Raw genomic sequence first — 26,191 nt, forward strand, 5'->3', positions numbered from 1 at the left:
TTATTATCCAATTAATCTCCAAGCTTGGAAAAAAATAACATACAAAATACATCATCTGTTTGATGTTTATGTTCATGTCATAAGAGTTTATTATTTAAAATTCTCATGTTCAGATTAGAAATTAAAAATTAAAAGAGTGAAAGGTAAATATGAAGACTAGGCAAAAAGTTATCTAACATAAACCATAACAGAGTTATTTTTTTACTAATGATATTTAATTTCCTGCAAAAGTATAATCATTGTTTTTACTGCTACGTATTTTTTTAAACAAAAATCTAAAAATATATTTTTTAATTGCATTTTTTTTTCCAAAATTGCTTAAAAAATTACCGAATAATTAATTATTTCTTCTGTAAGGAACAAAAATTGAATAAAATTTATGGATAAAGTGTATGTGTTGATTAAAAAACTTGACTATATATATATAGGAAGGTACATTTGAATAATCAGAATACAGTTCTTCAAGACTGTTTCAAGATGATTCAAGTGAAAATTCTTTCAATTGTAATTTTTACAATCTTTAGTCTTCCAACAATCAAAGGAACAGGAAGAATTACACCCTTGAGTCGTCCTGGAGCAACAGCATGCCTAGCAGAAAACCTAAGAGTAAGAAATCGATAGATATGTTCATGTATATAATTTTAATAAAATATTAATAAATCATTGTTTAAAAGTTGACGGATCGATACATTTGTGATTCGGAAGGAAATGTCATATGTGTTGATGGATGGTCCTATCCATCCAAACTCTGTAGTGAGCCTATTTGTGATATGAATGGAAGAGGGTGTGTGAATGGAAAATGCATCCATCCAAATGTATGTGCATGTGAAGTTGGATGGGATGGCCCTAACTGTGATGAATGTATTCCTCTTGGTGGTTGTAAGCATGGAAGCTGTAACAAACCTATGGAATGTAACTGCCGTCCTGGCTGGACTGGAGGACAATGTAATAAACCCAAATGTGATGGATGTGTCAATGGATGCTGCCATGAACCTTACAAATGCATGTATGTAGTATTATTATTTCTAGTGGTCATGAATCCAAACTCATGATTGTATTTACGTGTTCCTTTATTTATAGTTGTGATTTTGGATGGAAAGGACCCAACTGCACAGAATGTACAACATTGTCTAACTGCAAAAATGGACATTGTATTACACATCCCTTCCAATGCGAATGTATCGATGGATGGACTGGCCTCGATTGCTCCAAACCTATCTGTCGGGACTCTTGCCACCCTGTAAATGGATATTGTCATTCTCCAGGAGAATGTATCTGTAGAAATGGCTGGACTGGAAGAGACTGCAATGAATGCGTTCCTTATCCAGGATGTAAAGGAACATGTGTCAACAACGTTCCCTGGACTTGTACTGATATTGATACAATTCCTCCTGGAAACACTGATGAATGGAGTGCATGGGGTAGATGGTCAGCCTGTAGTAGAACTTGTGGAGATGGAACACAAATCAGAGCCAGAACATGCGCTGATCATAATGGTGTTAGTGGAAATTGTAGAGGAAGTTCCACTGAATCTAGACGATGCAGCATTAGTAACTGCAAAATCGGTAAACAATTGCATTTATTGACTATCAATCATACAGTAATACCATTGATTATATTTAGATGGACACTGGGCTGAATGGACGAGATGGGCTCCTTGTAGTGCATCATGTGGAACTGGAAGCAAAACACGCTTTAGATCATGTTCCAATCCTATTCCTAGATATGGAGGAAAACCTTGCGCTGGACTTGATCGTGAGAATCTCAAATGTTTTACTAAACATTGTGCAATTGGTAAGACACTATTAAAAGAATTACTCAGATGTATGCTGGTTTAAAAAATTAAAAATTCATCTATTTGTAGATGGTAAATGGTCCAGTTGGCAATCATGGGGACAATGTAGTGCCTCTTGCGGAAATGGACACAGGCATAGAGCCAGGTAACATAGAAAAAATCTCATTCATTTCTGAAAAGTTGACTTAAAAAATAAATGATTTGATATTCTGTAGAGAATGTAACTCACCTTCTCCAGCCCATGGAGGATTGTCTTGTTTTGGAAATTCTGTAGATAACCAAGTATGTAATGTAAGAGAATGTCCCATTGATGCATCATGGTCTCTCTGGACCCAATGGACATCATGCACTAAAACTTGTGGAGAAGGACGAAGAGAAAGACAACGTAATTGTGATGGAGCACTCTTTGGAGGAAGGCCATGCACAGGCAATTCAACTGTGGAAAGAGATGTAATTCCTTGCTGGATTCAAGTAGTCTGTTCTGTTGGTAAGTATTGACCCCACAGAAATAAACATTTGTGTATACTTACTTGATATGACTTAATCTTTCAATGATTAGATGGACATTGGTCTTCATGGGCCCAGTGGTCAACATGTAGTACTACATGTGGTGCTGGAAATAGACAGAGGCGAAGAGATTGTAACAACCCTGCTCCCAAATTTGGAGGCAGAAGATGTGCTGGAGCTGACTTTGAAAATGGGCCATGCAGTGCAAATCAAAATTGCCCAATTGGTGAGAATTGCCTTTTTTTATATTACGTTTAAAGGCAATAACTATCACTTGATCCAACTTTATTTCAATTCAGATGGGAAATGGAACGCCTGGAATCAATGGACAACATGTAGTGCCACATGCAATGGTGGAACTCAAACCAGAGGAAGGACATGCATTGAACCACAATTTGGTGGCAAGTCCTGCTCTGGAAGTTCCAATGACGATAGAGCTTGTGGTGCCATCAAATGTCCCATTGGTAAGTCATAAAACATGATGAAATACGTCAAAGTCATATTAATCTTGTTAACTCTCAGACGCTTCTTGGTCAATTTGGACAAGTTGGAGCACATGTACCAAAACTTGTGGAGGTGGATCAAGAAGAAGATCAAGGTAAACACTACATATTTGCATTGTGTCTAATTTTCCTTTTTCTTTTATTATTCAGAACTTGCACTCCAGCTCAAAACGGTGGTCAACCCTGTATTGGAACCGCTACAGATGAATCAACTTGTAACACCCAGGAATGTATCGTTAGTAAGTAGATTCCTAATAATTAACTTGACATAGTATTCAATTTTTAACTCGATTTCCTAGTTGGCTCATGGGCTCAATGGGGCCGTTGGTCAACTTGCAGTAAATCATGTGATGGAGGCTCTAGATCAAGATCAAGGTAATTAATCAACAAGTAAAGCTCTACATAGTTATTATTCCTAAAATTCAATAGACCCTGCTCTAACAACAACTGTCTTGGAAATGGATCTGAGAATGGAAGATGCAATGCTAAGCCCTGTGGTGTTGGTAATACTAACTTATATATTTTTTAAATTGATAAAACCACAAATCATATTCAACTATTTAATTTTAACAAGATGGAATGTGGGGTCAATGGCAATTTTGGGGATCTTGTAGTGTAAGCTGCGGCAATGGTGTACAAAGCAGGAGAAGGTATTTTGTATTTATAATTATTTTTTGCAAGTTCTTTGTTTCAATCCTTTTCCATAGGCAATGTGACTCACCAAGACCATCCAGTGGAGGAAGAAATTGTAGGGGATCATCCGTGGAGAGTAACACTTGTATTAAACCTTCATGCATTCAAGGTTAGTAACTAAATAATGTTTAGGTACTGTACAATGTACTTACATCTATGTCCTTCTTGGTTTGTCTCTCTAGTTATTGATGGAAACTGGGGCCAATGGATCCAATGGAGTGGATGCAGTGCAACATGTGGACATGCCACTAGGTCTAGATCCAGGTACATAAAATTAGGCTTAAATTCAATTCCTGGTCTATTACTCCTTTTTTTTTTTTTTTTTTTTTTAAGGCAATGCGACTCACCTTCTCCAATGAACGGCGGTAGCTTCTGCTCAGGAGATAATAATCAAATATCTTCTTGTCCCAATACACGTCCCTGCCCAATTGGTATGCGTCAAACATATGTTTTTACTTCATTACAATTTTTATTTTTAGACGGAGGTTTTACTGAATGGACTCAATGGTCACAATGTACAGTAGATTGCTTGGGTGATCGTGGAGACCAAGTGAGAAGAAGATTCTGTAGCAATCCAGTACCACGAAACGGTGGCTTACCTTGCCGAGGCGAGACTAAGGAAAAACAATTCTGTACTGGAACCATACCTAAACAGGTCAATAATCCATCTGATATTTGTTTCTACAGTAAGTACCATGACAATTAAAATAAACAGCTCAGATTTTTATTTCCAATCTTACCTTACCTTTTCAGTTGGACAAAAATAAATTAACCAAGAAAGTCTGGATAATAATTAATAATGTTATACATATATGACTGTTTGTTATATAAAATTTGAAATATACAACTATTAATTAAGCAAAATTGTGATTATTTTCTTAAATACGAACGCGGCGTATCCTCACTAAAGTGGAAATTTAGAGTGCATAGCATTGTCAGCTTCTTTTTTTAGAATATGTGTACTGAATGTTGATTGGTTAAATCATAATTAGCTCCTTTTAAGCTGCGAAAATTTACTATAATCTTTTGAAAAATACAATGGTCATGTTTTCAGTTCATTTTTGAATTTTTTGAGTCCCTAAACAGAACAAATTGCCCTATTAAAGTAAAATGTATTTTCGCAGTGTTCACTAAGCCGTTCATTTTTATTCTTCTCTAATGATATATTTTAACCCATGATGAAAGCTAGAACTAGGTACAAAATGATTACATACTACAGGTATTCAATTTTATACCCAAAATATACTTAATATTTTCTAAACACTCACACACAAAAGGCATAATTTAAGTTATTGACAAAATATAAAAATATAATTTATGGCTATTGTGGCAAAAGACTCTGTGGCATATTCCAATATCAAATTTTCATGTATGGAAGAATCAAGTAACATCAAAGAGATGGAATCTAATCCAAACCTAGAATTCATGGAAGAAACGGAGACAATCAATTGATGAACCGATGCAGGAAAGAAAAATTAAATCTACAATTGAGAAATCTATTTTTTTATCAAGGACTTCTTCTCAAAAAAATAATTGTGAAGATTATGAATGTATGATGGAAATTCTAAGATAATAAGTCAAACTTCAAAATCTTCAAGGAATTTTGATACGGGAGAAGAGAGGGAAAAAATTATTGCAAACAAATTGGTAAAAAATTTCCTTTTTGAGAAACCATAGTAGATCTCAAGTCAATTTTTTGATGGGAAAGACAAATCACCCAGGAAATTTTTCTCAAGATGAAATCATTCACAACCTTTTACTCAGAACGATTTCTCTGGGAGCTTATAAGTTTCTGTGACAGAAAAAACTCATGTGTCTTCCCACTCCCTCTACAATATCTAATAGGATTAATGATTTTAAATTAAATTTTCGATTCCTATGGAACATCATTGATGTAATGAAGAAAAACTTTTCTGTGAATAAATGTATGAATAATTTCAATTTCCTTTAAGTATTTTTTTCCATTTTCAAAGGCCATCAATGAGGCATCTGTCAAAGAGAATGATCCACTCAGTTCTCAATCAGAGCATGAAGAAGAGGATGAAGATAAAAATGTTAATCTTTGGGGACTATCCTCAATTCAGAAGATAACTAGCTGCTGCAACTTCCGATGCATTTTAGATATGTGGAGTTTTCTCAATTAATTGTCGTAAATAACTTTTTTTGAAAATGCAAATAGAATTATAAGTAATACCATTCAAATAATTGAACATATTTCTGTTCTAGATGACGCTTCCCATACTTTAAGTTTAGTTGGAGCTATAAACAGCAAACAAGCACTAAAACCCAGTACAAGACAATATGCTCGATCATATTATAAAGTTTTCGGCATTCTTAGCAAGTTATGGAATAAGTTTAACCAATCATGCTTGTTTGCACATAAAGGTAGAGAAAAATGCATCAATGCCCTTGTGACTCCCTCTAACGTGCGCTGGAGCCCTACATTTGACGCGGTCAAGAGAATCCAGGAGCTCAGAGATCATGAGAGCCAGCTCTTGGTTATATTATTACAGCTGCTAATTTCCCTAAACTCTGTAACTATTACAACAATTTCTTTGGCAAGAGACAGTAATCGAAGGAAACATCAATGTTTTAATCATTTTTGTAAATTTCAAAGCATTTTTGAATAATCGTTTTGTATGAATTTGGCTATTATTTTTTTATTCATAGAATTTAAATATTAAATACATCATCGATATAAAATGTATAGAATGATTACGTAAAGAAGGAGATGATACCGTCAAAAAAGAAGAAATAGTTGTCAAAAACATTACAATTGTAATAGTTAGATATGTTAAAAATAAAGAGCACGCTTCAAATACCTTTATTTTTTAAATCTTTATTGTAATTATTATAATTTATTACCAGAATAATGTAAATTTAGAGATGTCAATAGTTTAATAAAGTATTTTCAAACATATTATTTTATGAAGTATATTGATATTCTAAATCTAGATGTAATTTTATTTCACTTTTCAAAATATTAATAATGGATTTGGGAGATTATTTTGCCTCTAATTCAATTCAAGAATCAATAACTATTGATTGGAAAAGGATTCAAAAGGAAGGCAGGAAGTGGAGAAAATGGTTTGAAGCGAGATGAAAGAGTTCTCAAGTCCCTGGAGGCCAAGATCAAGGAAGATTCAACAGCATTAATGCCCAATATACACACAATTTTCATTACTAATGATAACTCTAGTTGTTTCTCATTGGGTATTTCATTCAAGCTGACGAGTTCAACGTGGACGAGATCACCATCAAGAGGCAGTTCATAATGACTTCGGCCTTAAGAGCTTTGTCGGACTTCAAGACATCTCCTCACCGAGAAAATGAAGATACTTCATTCTTTGAAGAGTTATCTGTCGACTGTGAAGATCTTCTCAAACAAGAATATATTCACAGTCACCCAGGTTTTGAACCGCAGAAACGATAGATTTCTAGCAGCATCACCTTATGAAGTCCAGGGCACCTCCAGGACAAAACATCTGGCCCCAAAAATGTGCTTAGGAGTCGTGGCCTTTAATGGGAAGAAAATGGATCCCTTCTTCTTCAAGCCCAATGAGAAAATCAGGACTAAGGCAATTATAAGGTCCTGAGGTCGAAAATCTTGCTCTGTCTGAAGACTAAATACCCTGATAACAATTATGCGTGTGCCCAAGACGATGCCCTCAGCCATTCGACCTTGAAGATACAGAACTAAATGCAAGGAGCACTTTACTTACTTCTGGTTCTCTTCTAGTCCTGATCTCAATCCCCTCGACTTAAGTGGAGCGTCTTAGAGAGCAAGGTTGGGAAGACAACACACAGAAATGTACATGAGCTTAAGGCCAGTATCAAGAAGCAATGGGCCAACATGACTGACACAATATTTGTGCAGGTAATGACAAATGAGATGCAAATTAGTCCTTTAATTGAAAAATAAAATGTCGGATCATATAGCGGGAAATACAATGTTTTGGTAAACTATCAATTTTCTCTAGTTTGCTTTCGTGGCATTAAAGAATTTCCCTTTATATTACTCCGTATCGTCACTCTATGGATGATATCCATATGGTCCTTTTAAATTTATTTTTGAATATTGAAATCCATTTCAACTTTTTATTTATTCATTATTATCATTATTTGAATGCAAAAAAAACATTCGTCCTAAAAATTTACAAATCACATATTATTTTATAAATTGTGCTTTGTGCATATATCATTGAATAAGGGATTTATTTTTATTTTTGAGGTTCTTCAAATAAATGTGTCTTTACAAATCTGTAGGGGTGTGTTGTAAATGTTGTATTTGTTAGTTGATGTAACATATTAAGAAAAACAAGGATATATCATTTCAACTTATTGATTTAGCCCAGGGATGGGAAACTGGCGCCCTGAGGGCTGCATCTGGCCCTCGACCTCCCTCGGTACTACCCGTCTATGAAGTAAATAAAATCCAAAGAGAGAAACATCTATGATACTCTGTTTCATTTGATGTTCATTGGGACCACAAAAATAACATTCACATCCAATCCATGGTGAGCCAGCAGGCCAAGCCAGAGGTCTCTCATTAGTATAGTTGATAATATTGTAGAGAAAAACGCATGCAAGGAGAAGGGGGGGAAAAATACATATGGTAACATTGTTTAAAATACTTATGTGATTATCATCTGCCTGCTTTATTATGATTTTTGAGGGTATAAAGAAAGTATTTATTAGCAAAATGTTTAATGAAGATATACTACGTATAATTGACTTCGACGTTTTTTATCCGTTACAGTAGATTTGAAAACGTCACACTCCATGAAATTGTAATTCATTATGAACCTTATTCTCAGAATAATAGCTAATGGAACGACAAAGTAGAGTATTTGAAATATATTTGAAGCTCAAAGTTTAAAAAAGAAGGCTTTAATTAATTATAATCTACATACTAAAAAATATACCATCATACATTTATGTTAAATATACAAAATTGAACAATTGGAATCATATACCTAATAACAATAAATTATATATACAGAATATTGAAATAATAGAATGATCCAAATAATATTTTCTTGTTTTGACATCGGAATCCAGTTAAATATGTCATAACTTTAGGTTGCAAGACACAAGCGAGACGTGGAGTTTAATCAAAAAAGATAATCACCCCTTTTCTTCATGTGGAAGTTGCTATATACAATTGTGCACAGGATAGATATATCTCTACCGATGAGATCCAACTAATTATAAATAATAAAGTAAATGTCAAAATCATAAAATTACACAATAAATATACTACTAAATAAATCCATCTTAAAGATTTAGAGCAAAAGCTAATTATGTAGTAATGTCCGGCGGTATTACCCCTTATTAAAAGCATTAAAAAAGATATATAACAACATACTATTATCATGAAGGATATACACAATTGCTAATTATAATGCTACACCCAATGTAACTACCCCAGTTGTTGTGACCATTGAAGCAGTTGCTTTTATGAGTTATCTGAACACCATTTCTTGGAGCCTATCAACCATAGATAAGCCTTAAGTGATAAAAAAAGTAATATTTATTGACTATGTAATATTGGAAAATCTAATGATCATACCCAAGTCTTTAAGTGAGGAAACCAGTCTCAGACAAACTAGTTGCAACCATCCAAAGCTACTACCCCCGTTGTTGTGACCATTTAAGCAGTTGTGTATCATAATTCTTGATATGTTTAGCTAAAATAGAATCATATTTTAGGGTTAGATTTTTTAAAAATATCAATTTAAGTGAAGTGCGTGCTCATGTAGTCTCCGAATGATAATGCTAAAAAAATTGGTCCTCTTTATAATAGATGTTGTCCATCCCTGATTTAGCCTATATTTTTTTCATTCAGTTAGAAACCCAATTATTTATTTTAGAATCCATGGGTTGTGGCTAACTTCAAATCAGTTGATTTAAATTCATTCGAACACCTGTTTGAATATTATAATGTTAGAAAAGATTAAGAAGAATGATCTCAACGTTATTTTTGATTTCTAAGATAGGCTTACAATTTCATAATTTAGGATGATGAGGATTCCAATAGTTCTTCAAATATTTTTATTATAAATGGATAGTAGAATTTTTTAACCTACAACTGAGAGTGAGATTTTCAATGATAACAATCTTTAAATAATTATTAGAATAACATATTGTTTGTTCATATCGTATATTCCTGAAAACTGTCAACTCTCCTTGTAACCTATAATTTATAAGTGGCCCTTGAATGCGTAGACGAGAAGCTTATTTCCTGAGATGAAAATATTGCTATCCACTGGTATACTAAAACAATAAACGTGATAGCCCCCACAATTGGAAGAATGTTTTGGAGAACAGCAGCTTAGCTGTTATGCAGTTTTATTAGATTAGGTGTGAGGGGTCCCGAGATGGTTGGAGAGGATGTAATCACAAATCATACTCCATATTTAGTATAAAAATTTGGCAAGGATTATTCGTAGTCAATTCTAAACTCTAGCTTTAGTCCAACAAGGACTTTTTATCATAATCATAACTTCCCAACCAATGCTGTATAGCCAAGAATAGTTACAATATTATTCCATTATCTTACTCAGTTTTCAATAAGTTTGAATGACTTACCAAATGTTCAAATTTGAGAAGAAGGATCCAGTCCTGGAACATATATGTCCTAAAATAGTAATGTTCTCAATAAAGGCCACGGAAAAGTTGACGATATGCATCCTTGACTTTACAATATCAAACTGTCATGCCCCCTAAATGTTGTAATCAGATTACCTTCTTAATTTCAAAATTGTTATTGCCAAGAATCAGATTCAATATTATGTAGGACGTCAATAAAAATATCCTTTGTTATGATCAAAACCCAAAAAAGAAAATAATTGTCGAACCATCGAAGTTTGATTAAAAATTAAAGAGAAATGATCTCCAATTTCAAAATAGAAACTTAATAAATTTTATTGCTTGTAGTCTACCTTACTGTAAGATAACATAAAAAAATATTTACATTAGTATAAAATATAATGCGTATATTAAAGGTAGTTTAATTTGTTAAGTGGTTTTATTCAAAAACTCATTGTACATAGAATTTCAATATTACATATTTTTCAAATGAATAATTATAATTTGTTTGAAATAAAATATTATGATATAACAAAATCGAATAAATATAACAACTATGTTTCATTATCTAATTGTCTTTTGTAAGTATTAATTTTATATCAGATATGAACAAATTGCATGTCTCCTGCAATGTAACTTTATAATTATACAGGCAAAGCCAATCTTTCTGGGTTCCCCATCACAAAGTCAATGGACTACCAAATTATCTTCAATTATTAAATAAATTTTTTAGGAAATGGTAATTTTATTGTCTTAGACAAAACTACGATCCATGACTGCAGTGTTGATAGGTTACCCTTATTTAATAAATTTGGAAGATTTTAAGAAGGGGACAATAGAAAAATTACAAGTATTGAAGTTAAAAGTCTTAAAAACGTTATGAGCTACGATTTCTGTGGTAAGATAATAAATTTTTTCATTATTGATGGTGCAGCTTATTTTATAAAAGCAGTCAAAAACCTTCAACAACATTTTAAAAAGATGTTGCATGGCACTTGTCTCGCTTATGATCTGAACAGAATAGCAACATTCAGTCCTAATTACTTTGAAAATACCAACACTCTTATCTCAGAAGTACAAATTTTGTTTCTTAATTATAGTCATCGAAAACGATTAATTACTACGCCGATCACTAAAATTTAGTTTCAATGGTATGGATGAAAAAAGTGATACAATCAATAAACAATATTTAAGACTTTTATTATAGGAAAATTTCTACGCACAACTTTAATTTGTACTGATGATGAGTGAGGGCGCTAAACATTTTCGTCGAGGTTATCATCAATAAAACTTCCATAGTACAATCTATCTATGAAACCATATATTAAGATATATTTTAATACCATAGGTACTTGTCTCTACCTATATTCATAATTTTTATTAATTATTTTATATCTTCATTATAGATAATCTTCATATTCCACTAATAGTTACTCATTCTAAATAGTAAATACTAAATATAATTAAAGAAAAGAGTAAATATTCATTAGATCCAATATTCAGAGCATTACTTGATCCGCCTTTTAAGTGATAAGGTCAAGTCAGATTACTTATGTTCTGTGTCTTTCTGGACCTGAGTGTTCATGCTCCTGATTTTTTTTTTTTTTTTTTTGTTATTGTTGTTCCGAGTACAATTCCTCATGATCAGGTCCATAGGAAAATAAGTCATGTCTGGATCTACATGTAGTCTCGTATAAGGCAAGAAATCATTTCTCATAAGTTTCTCATTAATCTTCGAGAAGACTAATTTACTATGGGCTCCATTGACTTTGTGAGAGCTAGTGTTGTGTCTGTCCTTATTTAGGACTGAAGACTACAGTTCCGTCATAAGTACCGGTCCCAAGGAGTGACAGGATCGGTCCTAAGAGATAAAATGTTGTGATGTTTTAGTATTTTTTCGCAAGATTTCGTTTTACATATCACGTCACTCAGCTTTTTTTCTAACTAACGTAGATAATTAATAAATATATTAAAATAACGTAATCTTCCGTCTTTTTCTATTTCTTTGTAGCATAAATAAAAATGTGGATGTTATCCGGATTTTGATATTGCCTACACAATTTATTTTTGATAGAATATAATTATTTAGAAAATTCATAACCCGACTTATGAAATTAGATCTTTTGGTCGGGTCGAACAAGAGATGAAGAGACCGCTTCAGTTTCGCTATTGCAGGGTGTATTTCTTTGTATCTCCTTGGATAAATGAATTCGAGCTGTTCTCAATCATTGGACTGTCATGCAAGGACCTCACGTCACTTTTATTCATTTTCTGCTGGCTAAAACAATCTAAAAATACGAAAAAAACAACAGATAAGTAATTTAAAAGGAGAATGTGATGATTCTCTACTCCTTCAAGAGGAATAAAATGAATAAACGTTTATATTATTTGAATTTGACACAGCCTATAAAGCCAAAAAGACTGGAGGGCTTGATCTCTTCCTTTTCTCAAGCTCTTTTTAGTAAGCTGAGTGTTGAGGATCTCCAGGGCAAAATAGAAGGGGTTGTGTGGGCCGTGTATGTTTGTTTTAATCTCCTAATAACAAAACTCATATTGGCTGTGACAAATTTTTCTGGATAAAGGTTGAGGATTTTTTTCATTTTATTACATCTATCTTATTCATTAACTATAAAAGATAAATTCAAATACATACAACCCGAGATATAAAACACTTAACATTCCATAAATCTTAAAAAGAAAAAACACACACAAATAAAACTACGTATTTTTTTTAACAGCAGTCTAAAAATACATTTATTTCGATGCATTTTTTTTCAAAATTGCTTACAAAATTGCCAAATAATTAATTATTTTTTTCGTAACGAAAAATTTTTGAATAAAATTTATGGATAAAGTGTATGTGTTGATTAAAAAACTTGACTATATATATATAGGAAGGTACATTTGAATAATCAGAATACAGTTCTTCAAGACTGTTTCAAGATGATTCAAGTGAAAATTCTTTCAATTGTAATTTTTACAATCTTTAGTCTTCCAACAATCAAAGGAACAGGAAGAATTACACCCTTGAGTCGTCCTGGAGCAACAGCATGCCTAGCAGAAAACCTAAGAGTAAGAAATCGATAGATATGTTCATGTATATAATTTTAATAAAATATTAATAAATCATTGTTTTAAAGTTGACGGATCGATACATTTGTGATTCGGAAGGAAATGTCATCTGTGTTGATGGATGGTCCTATCCATCCAAACTCTGTAGTGAGCCTATTTGTGATATGAATGGAAGAGGATGCGTGAATGGAAAATGCATCCATCCAAATGTATGTGCATGTGAAGTTGGATGGGATGGCCCTAACTGTGATGAATGTATTCCTCTTGGTGGTTGTAAGCATGGAAGCTGTAACAAACCTATGGAATGTAACTGCCGTCCTGGCTGGACTGGAGGACAATGTAATAAACCCAAATGTGATGGATGTGTCAATGGATGCTGCCATGAACCTTACAAATGCATGTATGTAGTATTATTATTTCTAGTGGTCATGAATCCAAACTCATGATTGTATTTACGTGTTCCTTTATTTATAGTTGTGATTTTGGATGGAAAGGACCCAACTGCACAGAATGTACAACATTGTCTAACTGCAAAAATGGACATTGTATTACACATCCCTTCCAATGCGAATGTATCGATGGATGGACTGGCCTCGATTGCTCCAAACCAATCTGTCGGGACTCTTGCCACCCTGTAAATGGATATTGTCATTCTCCAGGAGAATGTATCTGTAGAAATGGCTGGACTGGAAGAGACTGCAATGAATGCGTTCCTTATCCAGGATGCAAAGGAACATGTGTCAACAACGTTCCCTGGACTTGTACTGATATTGATACAATTCCTCCTGGAAACACTGATGAATGGAGTGCATGGGGTAGATGGTCAACCTGTAGTAGAACTTGTGGAGATGGAACACAAATCAGAGCCAGAACATGCGCTGATCATAATGGTGTTAGTGGAAATTGTAGAGGAAGTTCCACTGAATCTAGACGATGCAGCATTAGTAACTGCAAAATCGGTAAACAATTGCATTTATTGACTATCAATCATACAGTAATACCATTGATTATATTTAGATGGACACTGGGCTGAATGGACGAGATGGGCTCCTTGTAGTGCCTCATGTGGAACTGGAAGCAAAACACGCTTTAGATCATGTTCCAATCCTATTCCTAGATATGGAGGAAAACCTTGCGCTGGACTTGATCGTGAGAATCTCAAATGTTTTACTAAACATTGTGCAATTGGTAAGACACTATTAAAAGAATTACTCAGATGTATGCTGGTTTAAAAAATTAAAAATTCATCTATTTGTAGATGGTAAATGGTCCAGTTGGCAATCATGGGGACAATGTAGTGCCTCTTGCGGAAATGGACACAGGCATAGAGCCAGGTAACATAGAAAAAATCTCATTCATTTCTGAAAAGTTGACTTAAAAAATAAATGATTTGATATTCTGTAGAGAATGTAACTCACCTTCTCCAGCCCATGGAGGATTGTCTTGTTTTGGAAATTCTGTAGATAACCAAGTATGTAATGTAAGAGAATGTCCCATTGATGCATCATGGTCTCTCTGGACCCAATGGACATCATGCACTAAAACTTGTGGAGAAGGACGAAGAGAAAGACAACGTAATTGTGATGGAGCACTCTTTGGAGGAAGGCCATGCACAGGCAATTCAACTGTGGAAAGAGATGTAATTCCTTGCTGGATTCAAGTAGTCTGTTCTGTTGGTAAGTATTGACCCCACAGAAATAAACATTTGTGTATACTTACTTGATATGACTTAATCTTTCAATGATTAGATGGACATTGGTCTTCATGGGCCCAGTGGTCAACATGTAGTACTACATGTGGTGCTGGAAATAGACAGAGGCGAAGAGATTGTAACAACCCTGCTCCCAAATTTGGAGGCAGAAGATGTGCTGGAGCTGACTTTGAAAATGGGCCATGCAGTGCAAATCAAAATTGCCCAATTGGTGAGAATTGCCTTTTTTTATATTACGTTTAAAGGCAATAACTATCACTTGATCCAACTTTATTTCAATTCAGATGGGAAATGGAACGCCTGGAATCAATGGACAACATGTAGTGCCACATGCAATGGTGGAACTCAAACCAGAGGAAGGACATGCATTGAACCACAATTTGGTGGCAAGTCCTGCTCTGGAAGTTCCAATGACGATAGAGCTTGTGGTGCCATCAAATGTCCCATTGGTAAGTCATAAAACATGATGAAATACGTCAAAGTCATATTAATCTTGTTAACTCTCAGACGCTTCTTGGTCAATTTGGACAAGTTGGAGCACATGTACCAAAACTTGTGGAGGTGGATCAAGAAGAAGATCAAGGTAAACACTACATATTTGCATTGTGTCTAATTTTCCTTTTTCTTTTATTATTCAGAACTTGCACTCCAGCTCAAAACGGTGGTCAACCCTGTATTGGAACCGCTACAGATGAATCAACTTGTAACACCCAGGAATGTATCGTTAGTAAGTAGATTCCTAATAATTAACTTGACATAGTATTCAATTTTTAACTCGATTTCCTAGTTGGCTCATGGGCTCAATGGGGCCGTTGGTCAACTTGCAGTAAATCATGTGATGGAGGCTCTAGATCAAGATCAAGGTAATTAATCAACAAGTAAAGCTCTACATAGTTATTATTCCTAAAATTCAATAGACCCTGCTCTAACAACAACTGTCTTGGAAATGGATCTGAGAATGGAAGATGCAATGCTAAGCCCTGTGGTGTTGGTAATACTAACTTATATTTTTTAAATTGATAAAACCACAAATCATATTCAACTATTTAATTTTAACAAGATGGAATGTGGGGTCAATGGCAATTTTGGGGATCTTGTAGTGTAAGCTGCGGCAATGGTGTACAAAGCAGGAGAAGGTATTTTGTATTTATAATTATTTTTGCAAGTTCTTTGTTTCAATCCTTTTCCATAGGCAATGTGACTCACCAAGACCATCCAGTGGAGGAAGAAATTGTAGGGGATCATCCGTGGAGAGTAACACTTGTATTAAACCTTCATGCATTCAAGGTTAGTAACTAAATAATGTTTAGGTACTGTACAATGTACTTACATCTATGTCCTTCTTGGTTTGTCTCTCTAGTTATTGATGGAAACTGGGGCCAATGGATCCAATGGAGTGGATGCAGTGCAACATGTGGACATGCCACTAGGTCTAGATCCAGGTACATAAAATTAGGCTTAAATTCAATTCCTGGTCTATTACTCCTTTTTTTTTTTTTTAAGGCAATGCGACTCACCTTCTCCAATGAACGGCGGTAGCTTCTGCTCAGGAGATAATAATCAAATATCTTCTTGTCCCAATACACGTCCCTGCCCAATTGGTATGCGTCAAACATATGTTTTTTACTTCATTACAATTTTTATTTTTAGACGGAGGTTTTACTGAATGGACTCAATGGTCACAATGTACAGTAGATTGCTTGGGTGATCGTGGAGACCAAGTGAGAAGAAGATTCTGTAGCAATCCAGTACCACGAAACGGTGGCTTACCTTGCCGAGGCGAGACTAAGGAAAAACAATTCTGTACTGGAACCATACCTAAACAGGTCAATAATCCATCTGATATTTGTTTCTACAGTAAGTACCATGACAATTAAAATAAACAGCTCAGATTTTTATTTCCAATCTTACCTTACCTTTTCAGTTGGACAAAAATAAATTAACCAAGAAAGTCTGGATAATAATTAATAATGTTATACATATATGACTGTTTGTTATATAAAATTTGAAATATACAACTATTAATTAAGCAAAATTGTGATTATTTTCTTAAATACGAACGCGGCGTATCCTCACTAAAGTGGAAATTTAGAGTGCATAGCATTGTCAGCTTCTTTTTTAGAATATGTGTACTGAATGTTGATTGGTTAAATCATAATTAGCTCCTTTTAAGCTGCGAAAATTTACTATAATCTTTTGAAAAATACAATGGTCATGTTTTCAGTTCATTTTTGAATTTTTGAGTCCCTAAACAGAACAAATTGCCCTATTAAAGTAAAATGTATTTTCGCAGTGTTCACTAAGCCGTTCATTTTTATTCTTCTCTAATGATATATTTTAACCCATGATGAAAGCTAGAACTAGGTACAAAATGATTACATACTACAGGTATTCAATTTTATACCCAAAATATACTTAATATTTTCTAAACACTCACACACAAAAGGCATAATTTAAGTTATTGACAAAATATAAAAATATAATTTATGGCTATTGTGGCAAAAGACTCTGTGGCATATTCCAATATCAAATTTTCATGTATGGAAGAATCAAGTAACATCAAAGAGATGGAATCTAATCCAAACCTAGAATTCATGGAAGAAACGGAGACAATCAATTGATGAACCGATGCAGGAAAGAAAAATTAAATCTACAATTGAGAAATCTATTTTTTTATCAAGGACTTCTTCTCAAAAAAATAATTGTGAAGATTATGAATGTATGATGGAAATTCTAAGATAATAAGTCAAACTTCAAAATCTTCAAGGAATTTTGATACGGGAGAAGAGAGGGAAAAAATTATTGCAAACAAATTGGTAAAAAATTTCCTTTTTGAGAAACCATAGTAGATCTCAAGTCAATTTTTTGATGGGAAAGACAAATCACCCAGGAAATTTTTCTCAAGATGAAATCATTCACAACCTTTTACTCAGAACGATTTCTCTGGGAGCTTATAAGTTTCTGTGACAGAAAAAACTCATGTATCTTCCCACTCCCTCTACAATATCTAATAGGATTAATGATTTTAAATTAAATTTTCGATTCCTATGGAACATCATTGATGTAATGAGGAAAAACTTTTCTCTGAATAAATGTATGAATAATTTCAATTTCCTTTAAGTATTTTTTTCCATTTTCAAAGGCCATCAATGAGGCATCTGTCAAAGAGAATGATCCACTCAGTTCTCAATCAGAGCATGAAGAAGAGGATGAAGATAAAAATGTTAATCTTTGGGGACTATCCTCAATTCAGAAGATAACTAGCTCCTGCAACTTCCGATGCATTTTAGATATGTGGAGTTTTCTCAATTAATTGTCGTAAATAACTTTTTTTGAAAATGCAAATAGAATTATAAGTAATACCATTCAAATAATTGAACATATTTCTGTTCTAGATGACGCTTCCCATACTTTAAGTTTAGTTGGAGCTATAAACAGCAAACAAGCACTAAAACCCAGTACAAGAGAATATGCTCGATCATATTATAAAGTTTTCGGCATTCTTAGCAAGTTATGGAATAAGTTTAACCAATCATGCTTGTTTGCACATAAAGGTAGAGAAAAATGAATCAATGCCCTTGTGACTCCGTCTAACGTGCGCTGGAGCCCTACATTTGACGCGGTCAAGAGAATCCAGGAGCTCAGAGATCATGAGAGCCAGCTCTTGGTTATATTCTTACAGCTGCTAATTTCCCTAAACTCTGTAACTATGACAAGGAATGCATAGATCAATGGGCAAGCGTTGTTCGGTATGTAGCTAAAGCGATAGACTTCCTTCAGGGAGATAACGCCGTTTTTCTGGGTCATCTGCTTCCCACCATATCAAACCTTCTAATATATCTGTCCGAGGAGAGAGAAAGGGCACCCAAATGCTAACCATTAGTTGATGCACTTTTCTCTGCTATAGATACAAGATTTGGAGCCTACCTTGAACGCAGGGAGATGCTGATAGCTTCAGCATATCTCCCTGAGTTCAAAGTAGGCTTCATGGATATGAACAAGCAAGAAAAGGCAAGAAATTAGAAGAAGATGTATATTATTTAATCAATGATGCCACAAGTATTTCTTCCCTTCTCCTCGCACGCTTTTGTATTCTTACCAAAATTATCAACCCTAATTATCCACTACTACCTTGGTTTCCTTTCTCCCTATATAATTATAATTTATAACAAAGAAAGAATGATGGCCTCTGCGTGTAGAAAAAATTGAGCACAATTTAAAGACTCACTTCCACTTGTTTAATTATTCATTGATCTGAATATTAAGACCCTTATTAATATCAGCTGCCTATTATATGGCTTGGGGGGGGGGTGAGAAAATGAATTACTGCTTTAAAGAGGAGAACCTTCTACATTTCAATTAGCATATAATATTATCTGTATATATGCAATGTATTAGTGTAACACTAATACATTACAATATATATGAAAGAGAGATTGTGTGTGTAGATGTCTTTAATAGGTTCCCACACTATTGAACCTAAGAGGCTGAAAGTTTGCATGGGTCCTTCTTTTGAGCTTGGACAGGCTAAGACGGGTGTGTCGATTTTTGGGGAGGTCATATAAGGGGGGCTTATGATATACCCAAAACCCAATAACTGTTTTTTTTGCAGCTCAAGGAGACTAGATAAGGGGGTGAGTTATTTATTAATAAGTGATTTGCGTTTCAAAAAACAACTATATGAATAACTACGTTTTCTAAATTTATTCAAAATCAAAAAAGTTATTGTCTAAAACAGAAATCGGTGAAAATTGATTTTTCGTTTATTTCAGGTAAAAAACAATGAACTTCAAATGGAATATCGGATTAGTAAATGGAATAAAGTTTATAGAAATTTTTCTGGAGATTCATTTGCATATATAATAGTCAAATAAAAAATGATTTTTAACTAAAACATCTGTCATTTTTTGAATAATTTTTCAAATTTTATCCTTTTCTCTCTCTTTTTTTCCATTTTTCAACAAACGTCAATTTTCAGTTTTTTTAAAAAGAAATGCCACAAGACGATACTTTTTGAAAAAAAGCAACAGCTTCCGCCATGCCAAGAGATACGATTGACTAGACACCAACAGCTAATTTAATGCTATGCAGTCTACATTTTAAAGTTACTGATTTTATCACTGAATCTATAGATCAATCCCGTAATAAAGGAAAACCACTCCAATGAAGATAAGCAATGCTCCCCAATACTACGAATATTACTTCATGCTTATGAATCTCTGGGATGGCTCGTTTTTCCTTAATTTCCTTTAAAATATTTTTAGAGGTACTGTTTAATACCTGTCAAATGTCTGGACAACAAAATTATAGCATTATTTCAGAAGCATTCCCTTCAGATTATAAATTATGCACTTTAATAGTGTAAGTTGTTTCCCTGTAATTTTCGTAATCAATAATACTTATAAATGATATATTATACATATATTCACTGGCAGTTGAAAGATGATAGCATCCCATCTAAGTGGTCGAATCTGCCAAAGTAACTCTCATCACAACCTCCAAGACCAACAAAGGCTTCTTAATTTCTTTAACTCAGCAGTAATGGACCAGGTTCCATCTTGCAAGTTCTCATTCATAACGGAGCAAATATCTCATCTCCTCTAACATACTAAAATTACAAATTTGTGCCCCTTCCCGTTGCTTTGAAATGGCAAAATGTCAGTTTAGAAAATCAAACTTCTAAATCGCTTGTATGATTACGATAACAGGAATAACCTGCAGTTACCAAGAAATAGGTCGCATAGTACAGGCATCAATTGAAGATATCTCCCTCTAAAATAATAAAATGATTCTAACTATTGCAAGAGAAAAAAAGTGCATTCTTCATCTTCTTATCAATCTGTGATGCCTATACCTAACAAAAAAAATTTAGTTAATAGACTTTGTTGTACTTCAATGAAAAGCGTTTTATTTAAAGAAATATATCCAAAGGACACTACTTAAACGTAAATAGTTTCCTAATTTGACACAATTCAACTCGTTCAAGTCGATCCAGACAAAGCCGAAAAAATAATAATTTCTAAAATCTTATCCTTGATAGTGGATCAAATATTATATATAAATTGAGAACATTTTGTAAAATTTCCCCGGTATAACTTCGTCTTAAGGATTTTCAGCACCACCAAGGAATAAAATTTATATTGTTGGATATATGTATATCACAATCATTATCTAAAAGCTTGCTATGTCTGCACATTTCTCGAAATATATAAGTACGCTATGACATTAAATCAAGTAATATCATAAAAGTGATATACGTTCATGTCTTTTAGCAATGATCTGGGATTCTTTTTACGCCGACAGATCTGTTTACACTAGAATCTCTTTACTTTTAGTTGAGGGTATTATGATAGTTTTTTGATAGATAACAGTAACTGAGTATGTACTCTGTATGTATGTTCTCCAATATCTAGTGAAATACTATCAATAACTTGCAAATCTGGTAATTGTTTATAATCTATCTATATTCCTAAAATTTTTGATAAAATTTTCAACCTTGTGATGAAGAATTTTGCGTTGCTTATTGAATATAAAATATTTGCCATCATATTTGCCAACATGATCATTGGAAAACTTCATTCAACCTAACAGATGACTGTACTTCTAATATTATATTTTTATAATCACATACGAAATAAAAATTATTTTTAAACTAATGTAAAAAAAATATGCTAAATGAATATCGAAATTTATGAGTACACTTCCTGTAATGATGGCTTTGATTTTCTCAAACTAACGATATATTTTGTCTTGCATAAATTTACGGAATATAATATACATTTATAAAGTTATTTATAGGGAAGTTATATATTAGTAATATACAACAATCCCTCTTCCTTCATGTGTAAATAAATAAATAATTTAAGTTAAATATATTATTATAAACGACACTCTTTTAATTGGGTTGGAATCGATATTTACTCTGAACTCTTGATCCAGCGACAGATACAATTGCACCACTGTCATATGTAGCTATTATATTTTTTTGAAGTAATTTTCATAGACATTCAATGCATCGATTGATAATTTATTCAGTTCAAATTTTTGAATAGAGTTAATGATCGACATAGAGTTTTCTTTTAGACACCCGCATACTCTTGTATAGTGGCCTCTCTTACCTCATCTTGTGCATTCGACGCTTTTTGCATAGCAAACTTTCCCATTCTTATGAGGAAATTGGAAACCACACTGTCTAAATAATCTTTATTGGCTCTTGTTCCACGATCTCCTACACCTTTGACTTCTTCGATATATATTGAATCCACATGACTTTTTATTTGCGATAACACCCTTTGATACTAAATCATTTAGACTATTTTGATTATTCTTTGCCGTTTCTACTATTCTCCATTAATATGTACTTCACATATTTTATTTGCACCATCAAAACATCTTAATTGTGATTCTTTATACTTACGGACTCCGGTCAATTTGTTAGACATCATCCTTGAATGTTCTTTTAAATAGAAGTTATATGCTTGTATATCAGATTTAAAGATGATTAGATATACTTTTTAAGCACTACCGAATGCCAGATGTAATGACGTGGTTTGATGTTCTCTAATTATATTTGGTCTTACGAGTAATAAGGAAATTGGGAGTGAGGCTTGAAGTATTCAAGATGTATCATTGTCCATATTTGCAGTACAACACGAATTCAAACCTATTAATGGAATTGATATTTGTGATAGTAACTATTCATAGTAGTGATTTGTGCATTATATGCATTAAGGGTACTAAAGGACTTTAGGAGGATTGAACAAGAATAGTTTCAATGAACGCTTTTGGGTGGATAATATATTTTTCGTACAATATATTTGTTTAACATAATTTTACAGAATATAATATGGATTTATATATATTTATTTATACGGAAATTATACATTAATAATATACAAGACGCCCCTTGGGATGATTTCTATTGTAGGGGCTCACACATTACCATTGCGTCATTGCCTAATATGATATTCAACTTCTTCCTGGGGAAAATGAGTATTTCGACCAAATTTAAAACTATTTCTCCTTAGACTTAGATTGTCGAGACAGATTTTTCTTTATGTAAATGGTTATATCGACAAATCCGACAAGCCATCTACTTCTAGTCCGGTAAGTATTTTCTAAATTCCTGGGCCTCCATTTTCAGAAATCCAGACACAAGGCGACGTTATTTTAGGGATTTTATTCAGTTCTCTATCGACTATCAGCATCTAATATTATATTAATATTGAATAATAAAGGTGGGAATGATAACGTTCTTGATAGAAGATGTATATTATTTAGTCAATGATGCCATAAGTATCTACCTAATTGAATATAAACAACATAAGGATCAAAACATTCAAATATTATATAATAAATAGCCGTTTCGTCTTACTTAATAATGTGATTTTAGGGCCTAATGAATAATGAGGGTACTCAACTTACTTCAAATTATTCTCTTATCAAAATGGCAATTATAAATATAAAATCTGTAAAATGCGAAATAGTTCATTATTAATAAGAAAATACTTTATCAACCTCAATTTTTACTCTTAGAAAGGAGTATCATAAATCATCTCTAAAATGAATATCTACGATTGGTATTTAAATTCGAATTGAATCCCAATGAAGAACAATTTGTTATTTGATTTTTTCTTATAAATTCCTAATATTCTCGTTTGTTCTAGTACATACTAATTTTAATAAATTTTTTTTTAGAATATTTAAGATAAATAAACATCTAAATAATCAATAAAGTATAATTTATTCTAAAAAATATTATGTACTAATAAAATTAAGTTTTTCAACATATTATTGAAATTTTTCAAACTATTGATTCTTAAACAGTATAAAATTTGTGAAGACACTACGAATCTTGGTTTCTTCTACAGTCTCAGTTTCTAGCTTTCCCAAGTCATACAGTTTTACTTGCATAACATCGCGAAATTGCTTTTATAAGGGAAAATACATGATTAGGTTCTGGAGATGAATAAAATATATGATCACAAAGACATTGAAAGACCTAATTTTTACAAAAACCAATATTTTTCAATAATGAAATTTTAATTTTACGAGTCAGGCTGAAATCTCTCGGCAAAACCCGTTTTGTAGATTTTAAAAGTATTTCAAACATCTTTTCAGTTTCTAGACAAACTTCAATTACATCCTTAGAAGGATAGTTTATTGCTGTTTGATGCAATACTCCCCAATTGAGGGTACTGCTCCATCAAGAAGCGTGCGCTTGACTTTGTGCTTGAAGATGTCAGAGCCCTTAAAGTGCTTAGAAAAGATTCTTGACCCATTGGTAGGTTTCCAATCTTGGCGACGGCAGTTTACTATCCATTGCTTTAGAAGTGCTGGATTTTTAGGAAATCTAAAAGTAGATGGTTATTTATAACATATATGGAATATTAAATTAACTAACAAGGATGCCAAAACATATAATTGTTTTATAAAGTTATGAAAATACTTACGGAAAAAAAGCTTATTTTCACATTATTGTGGTTGAATTCACATTTTTTCGTGCTCTGGGATGTAGAAAAAGTCGCCGTTCTTGAAGTACAATTGAATGCAATGCAAACAGGTATTGAACTCTATGAATAAAATAATAAGAATGTATCAAGTTCCAATTATATCCACTATGACAAACTTAACTAATATTACTAATTATTAAGATTTTGAGAATATTATTCGTTATAGAGTTATGTTGACATAATAACTGAATGTTTTGATCCTTATGTTTCTTTATTGTTCATCAGCTGAACGCTTCAATAAATTGTTCTCGTCATTCTAGAGAGTGAGCACTCTATACTTTATATCTCTATGGCCACACCCTATTACTATGATATCCTCAATTCTACTCTGATTCCAAAAATGACTTTTTAATTTTAGAATTATGACTCTGCAACAAATCCTCGAGGTTACTCTACATCTTTTATGAGCATACACGAATGTTCAATCAGGTTCTGAATATAATTGAATGTCGTAGGAAATGAAGTTAACAACTTAGGAGTTAAATAATAATGACAAAAGATAAGGGAAAGAAAATTCATTTTTCAAATCACCATTTAAAAAAAAAAAAAAGAGAGCCAACTAAATAGTACACCCAATGTACAATCACCTGATACAATATTATTTTGTTTACTCGTGTTTAAATCATGAAATCATGTGATAATTCTCTGAAGAATAAAATAACTGTCATTCAACATTTCATATAAAATCTAAGAAAATGAAAAATATCTTTATCTAATTGTTGTTTATACATTTTGCAATGTGATTTTGTTGGAAATGATTTGGTTTTTTTTATCAAAATCACCCAATAAATTGCAATTGGTATCTTTCATTTTTGCGATTTTTTGTATATAAATTACATAAAAAAGCTTCTTTTTTTTTGGAAGATTTTGATTAATTGATAGTTATAGCCTTTGCTTACTTTAAAAGTAAAAATGAATAGAAAAATTCATTTAAAAATAGCACCCATTTTCAACTAGGGTAAATACTTGAATTCCGATAGCATATTATGTTGAACACAGCCTCAAAATGAGATATTTGCAGTATTTACCTATACATCAGTAAATCATTATATTGTTACTCTTGTCATGGTTTAGTATAATTCATTATTATTCTAAATAAAATAAGTTTTTAAGGGAGCATAAAGTTATTTGGGCCCTGCAATTTTAATATTAAAGGGGGCCTAGGCCCTCGTGGTTCCTACGCCTCTGATGTGTACTAACTAACTACTTTTCAAATACTATTTCGATGATATTTTTTTTCTTTTTTTGCTGATGAACATTAATGTGCTAATATTTTTTAGTTACTGTGATATCGCGCAATTTCTTACACAACCGAGGTATATCAGGAGAGTCCGCAGGGGTTGCAATTTTTTTTTCTGAAAATAGCCCCATCCCCCCAATATGAACGCTCTTGTGTACGTTCAGTCTATCTCCTTAGAGATTAGAAGAGCCTCATTCAAAATTGTGATTGATTAAAAACTCACTGAGGGACGGCGCCGCTAAACATTTGATGAGGTGGTTTATATAGTAGGAAATATACCTCCTTTATATATATTGAGTTAGAGATATTTCCTTGGTCCGATTGCTTAATTGCACTATTAAAATGTCTATTATACAATGGTTGCAACTCCCATCTGACCAATAAGTAAAGGTATTTCATGAGGCTTATTGATAAAAAAAAATTAATCATACTCAAAGAAATGAAAATAACTTGGGTTTTTTTCTCGAATTAGAAAATCTACTCAAGATGAGTCGATAATTGTTCGAGTCCATACAGTAATACCTAAGGATGTTATGTAACAAACTCGACAGAATTCGATGTCACAGC

The 26,191-nt window shown here is 32.9% G+C and overlaps 2 protein-coding genes and 1 long non-coding RNA gene across 3 annotated transcripts; 2 read left to right on the plus strand and 1 right to left on the minus strand.

Moving 5' to 3' along the window:
• The first annotated feature begins 433 nt into the window (after positions 1 to 433).
• On the plus strand, positions 434 to 4,362 carry LOC121129163 (A disintegrin and metalloproteinase with thrombospondin motifs adt-1). Its single transcript, XM_040724848.2, has 18 exons — positions 434 to 606; positions 675 to 1,006; positions 1,081 to 1,565; positions 1,624 to 1,794; positions 1,865 to 1,940; positions 2,011 to 2,282; positions 2,355 to 2,528; positions 2,602 to 2,766; positions 2,825 to 2,900; positions 2,956 to 3,044; positions 3,105 to 3,180; positions 3,235 to 3,308; positions 3,380 to 3,455; positions 3,513 to 3,607; positions 3,681 to 3,762; positions 3,832 to 3,929; positions 3,978 to 4,184; positions 4,252 to 4,362. The coding sequence occupies exons 1-18, from the start codon at positions 478 to 480 to the stop codon at positions 4,263 to 4,265; spliced, it is 2,691 nt and encodes an 896-aa protein (XP_040580782.1). The 5' UTR covers positions 434 to 477; the 3' UTR covers positions 4,266 to 4,362.
• An 8,466-nt stretch (positions 4,363 to 12,828) lies between these two features.
• LOC121129154 (A disintegrin and metalloproteinase with thrombospondin motifs adt-1) lies at positions 12,829 to 16,907 on the plus strand. The gene is made up of 18 exons (XM_040724838.2): positions 12,829 to 13,161; positions 13,230 to 13,561; positions 13,636 to 14,120; positions 14,179 to 14,349; positions 14,420 to 14,495; positions 14,566 to 14,837; positions 14,910 to 15,083; positions 15,157 to 15,321; positions 15,380 to 15,455; positions 15,511 to 15,599; positions 15,660 to 15,735; positions 15,790 to 15,863; positions 15,933 to 16,008; positions 16,065 to 16,159; positions 16,233 to 16,314; positions 16,376 to 16,473; positions 16,523 to 16,729; positions 16,797 to 16,907. Exons 1-18 carry the CDS (start codon positions 13,033 to 13,035, stop codon positions 16,808 to 16,810), a joined length of 2,691 nt encoding a protein of 896 aa, XP_040580772.1. The 5' UTR covers positions 12,829 to 13,032; the 3' UTR covers positions 16,811 to 16,907.
• Positions 16,908 to 22,670: 5,763 nt separating this feature from the next.
• On the minus strand, positions 22,671 to 24,604 carry LOC121129172 (uncharacterized). The gene is made up of 2 exons (XR_005868361.2): positions 24,325 to 24,604; positions 22,671 to 24,224 (listed from the first exon to the last, which is right to left on the minus strand). It is a non-coding gene; the product is annotated as an uncharacterized lncRNA (long non-coding RNA).
• Positions 24,605 to 26,191: the final 1,587 nt, after the last annotated feature.

Source organism: Lepeophtheirus salmonis, chromosome 1 (genome assembly GCF_016086655.4).
Source record: "Lepeophtheirus salmonis chromosome 1, UVic_Lsal_1.4, whole genome shotgun sequence".
Lineage (NCBI taxonomy): Eukaryota > Metazoa > Arthropoda > Copepoda > Siphonostomatoida > Caligidae > Lepeophtheirus > Lepeophtheirus salmonis.

What these genes read in the sequence shown, in the direction of transcription:
- LOC121129163 (XM_040724848.2), top strand. Translation starts at nt 478, where the DNA reads ATGATTCAAGTGAAAATTCTTTCAATTGTAATTTTTACAATCTTTAGT. An exon ending in GCCTAGCAGAAAACCTAAGA is followed by an intron (nt 607 to 674) that starts GTAAGAAATCGA and finishes ATTGTTTAAAAG; the next exon opens with TTGACGGATCGATACATTTG. An exon ending in AAATCAAAATTGCCCAATTG is followed by an intron (nt 2,529 to 2,601) that starts GTGAGAATTGCC and finishes ATTTCAATTCAG; the next exon opens with ATGGGAAATGGAACGCCTGG.
- LOC121129154 (XM_040724838.2), top strand. Translation starts at nt 13,033, where the DNA reads ATGATTCAAGTGAAAATTCTTTCAATTGTAATTTTTACAATCTTTAGT. An exon ending in GCCTAGCAGAAAACCTAAGA is followed by an intron (nt 13,162 to 13,229) that starts GTAAGAAATCGA and finishes ATTGTTTTAAAG; the next exon opens with TTGACGGATCGATACATTTG. An exon ending in TGCTAAGCCCTGTGGTGTTG is followed by an intron (nt 15,864 to 15,932) that starts GTAATACTAACT and finishes AATTTTAACAAG; the next exon opens with ATGGAATGTGGGGTCAATGG.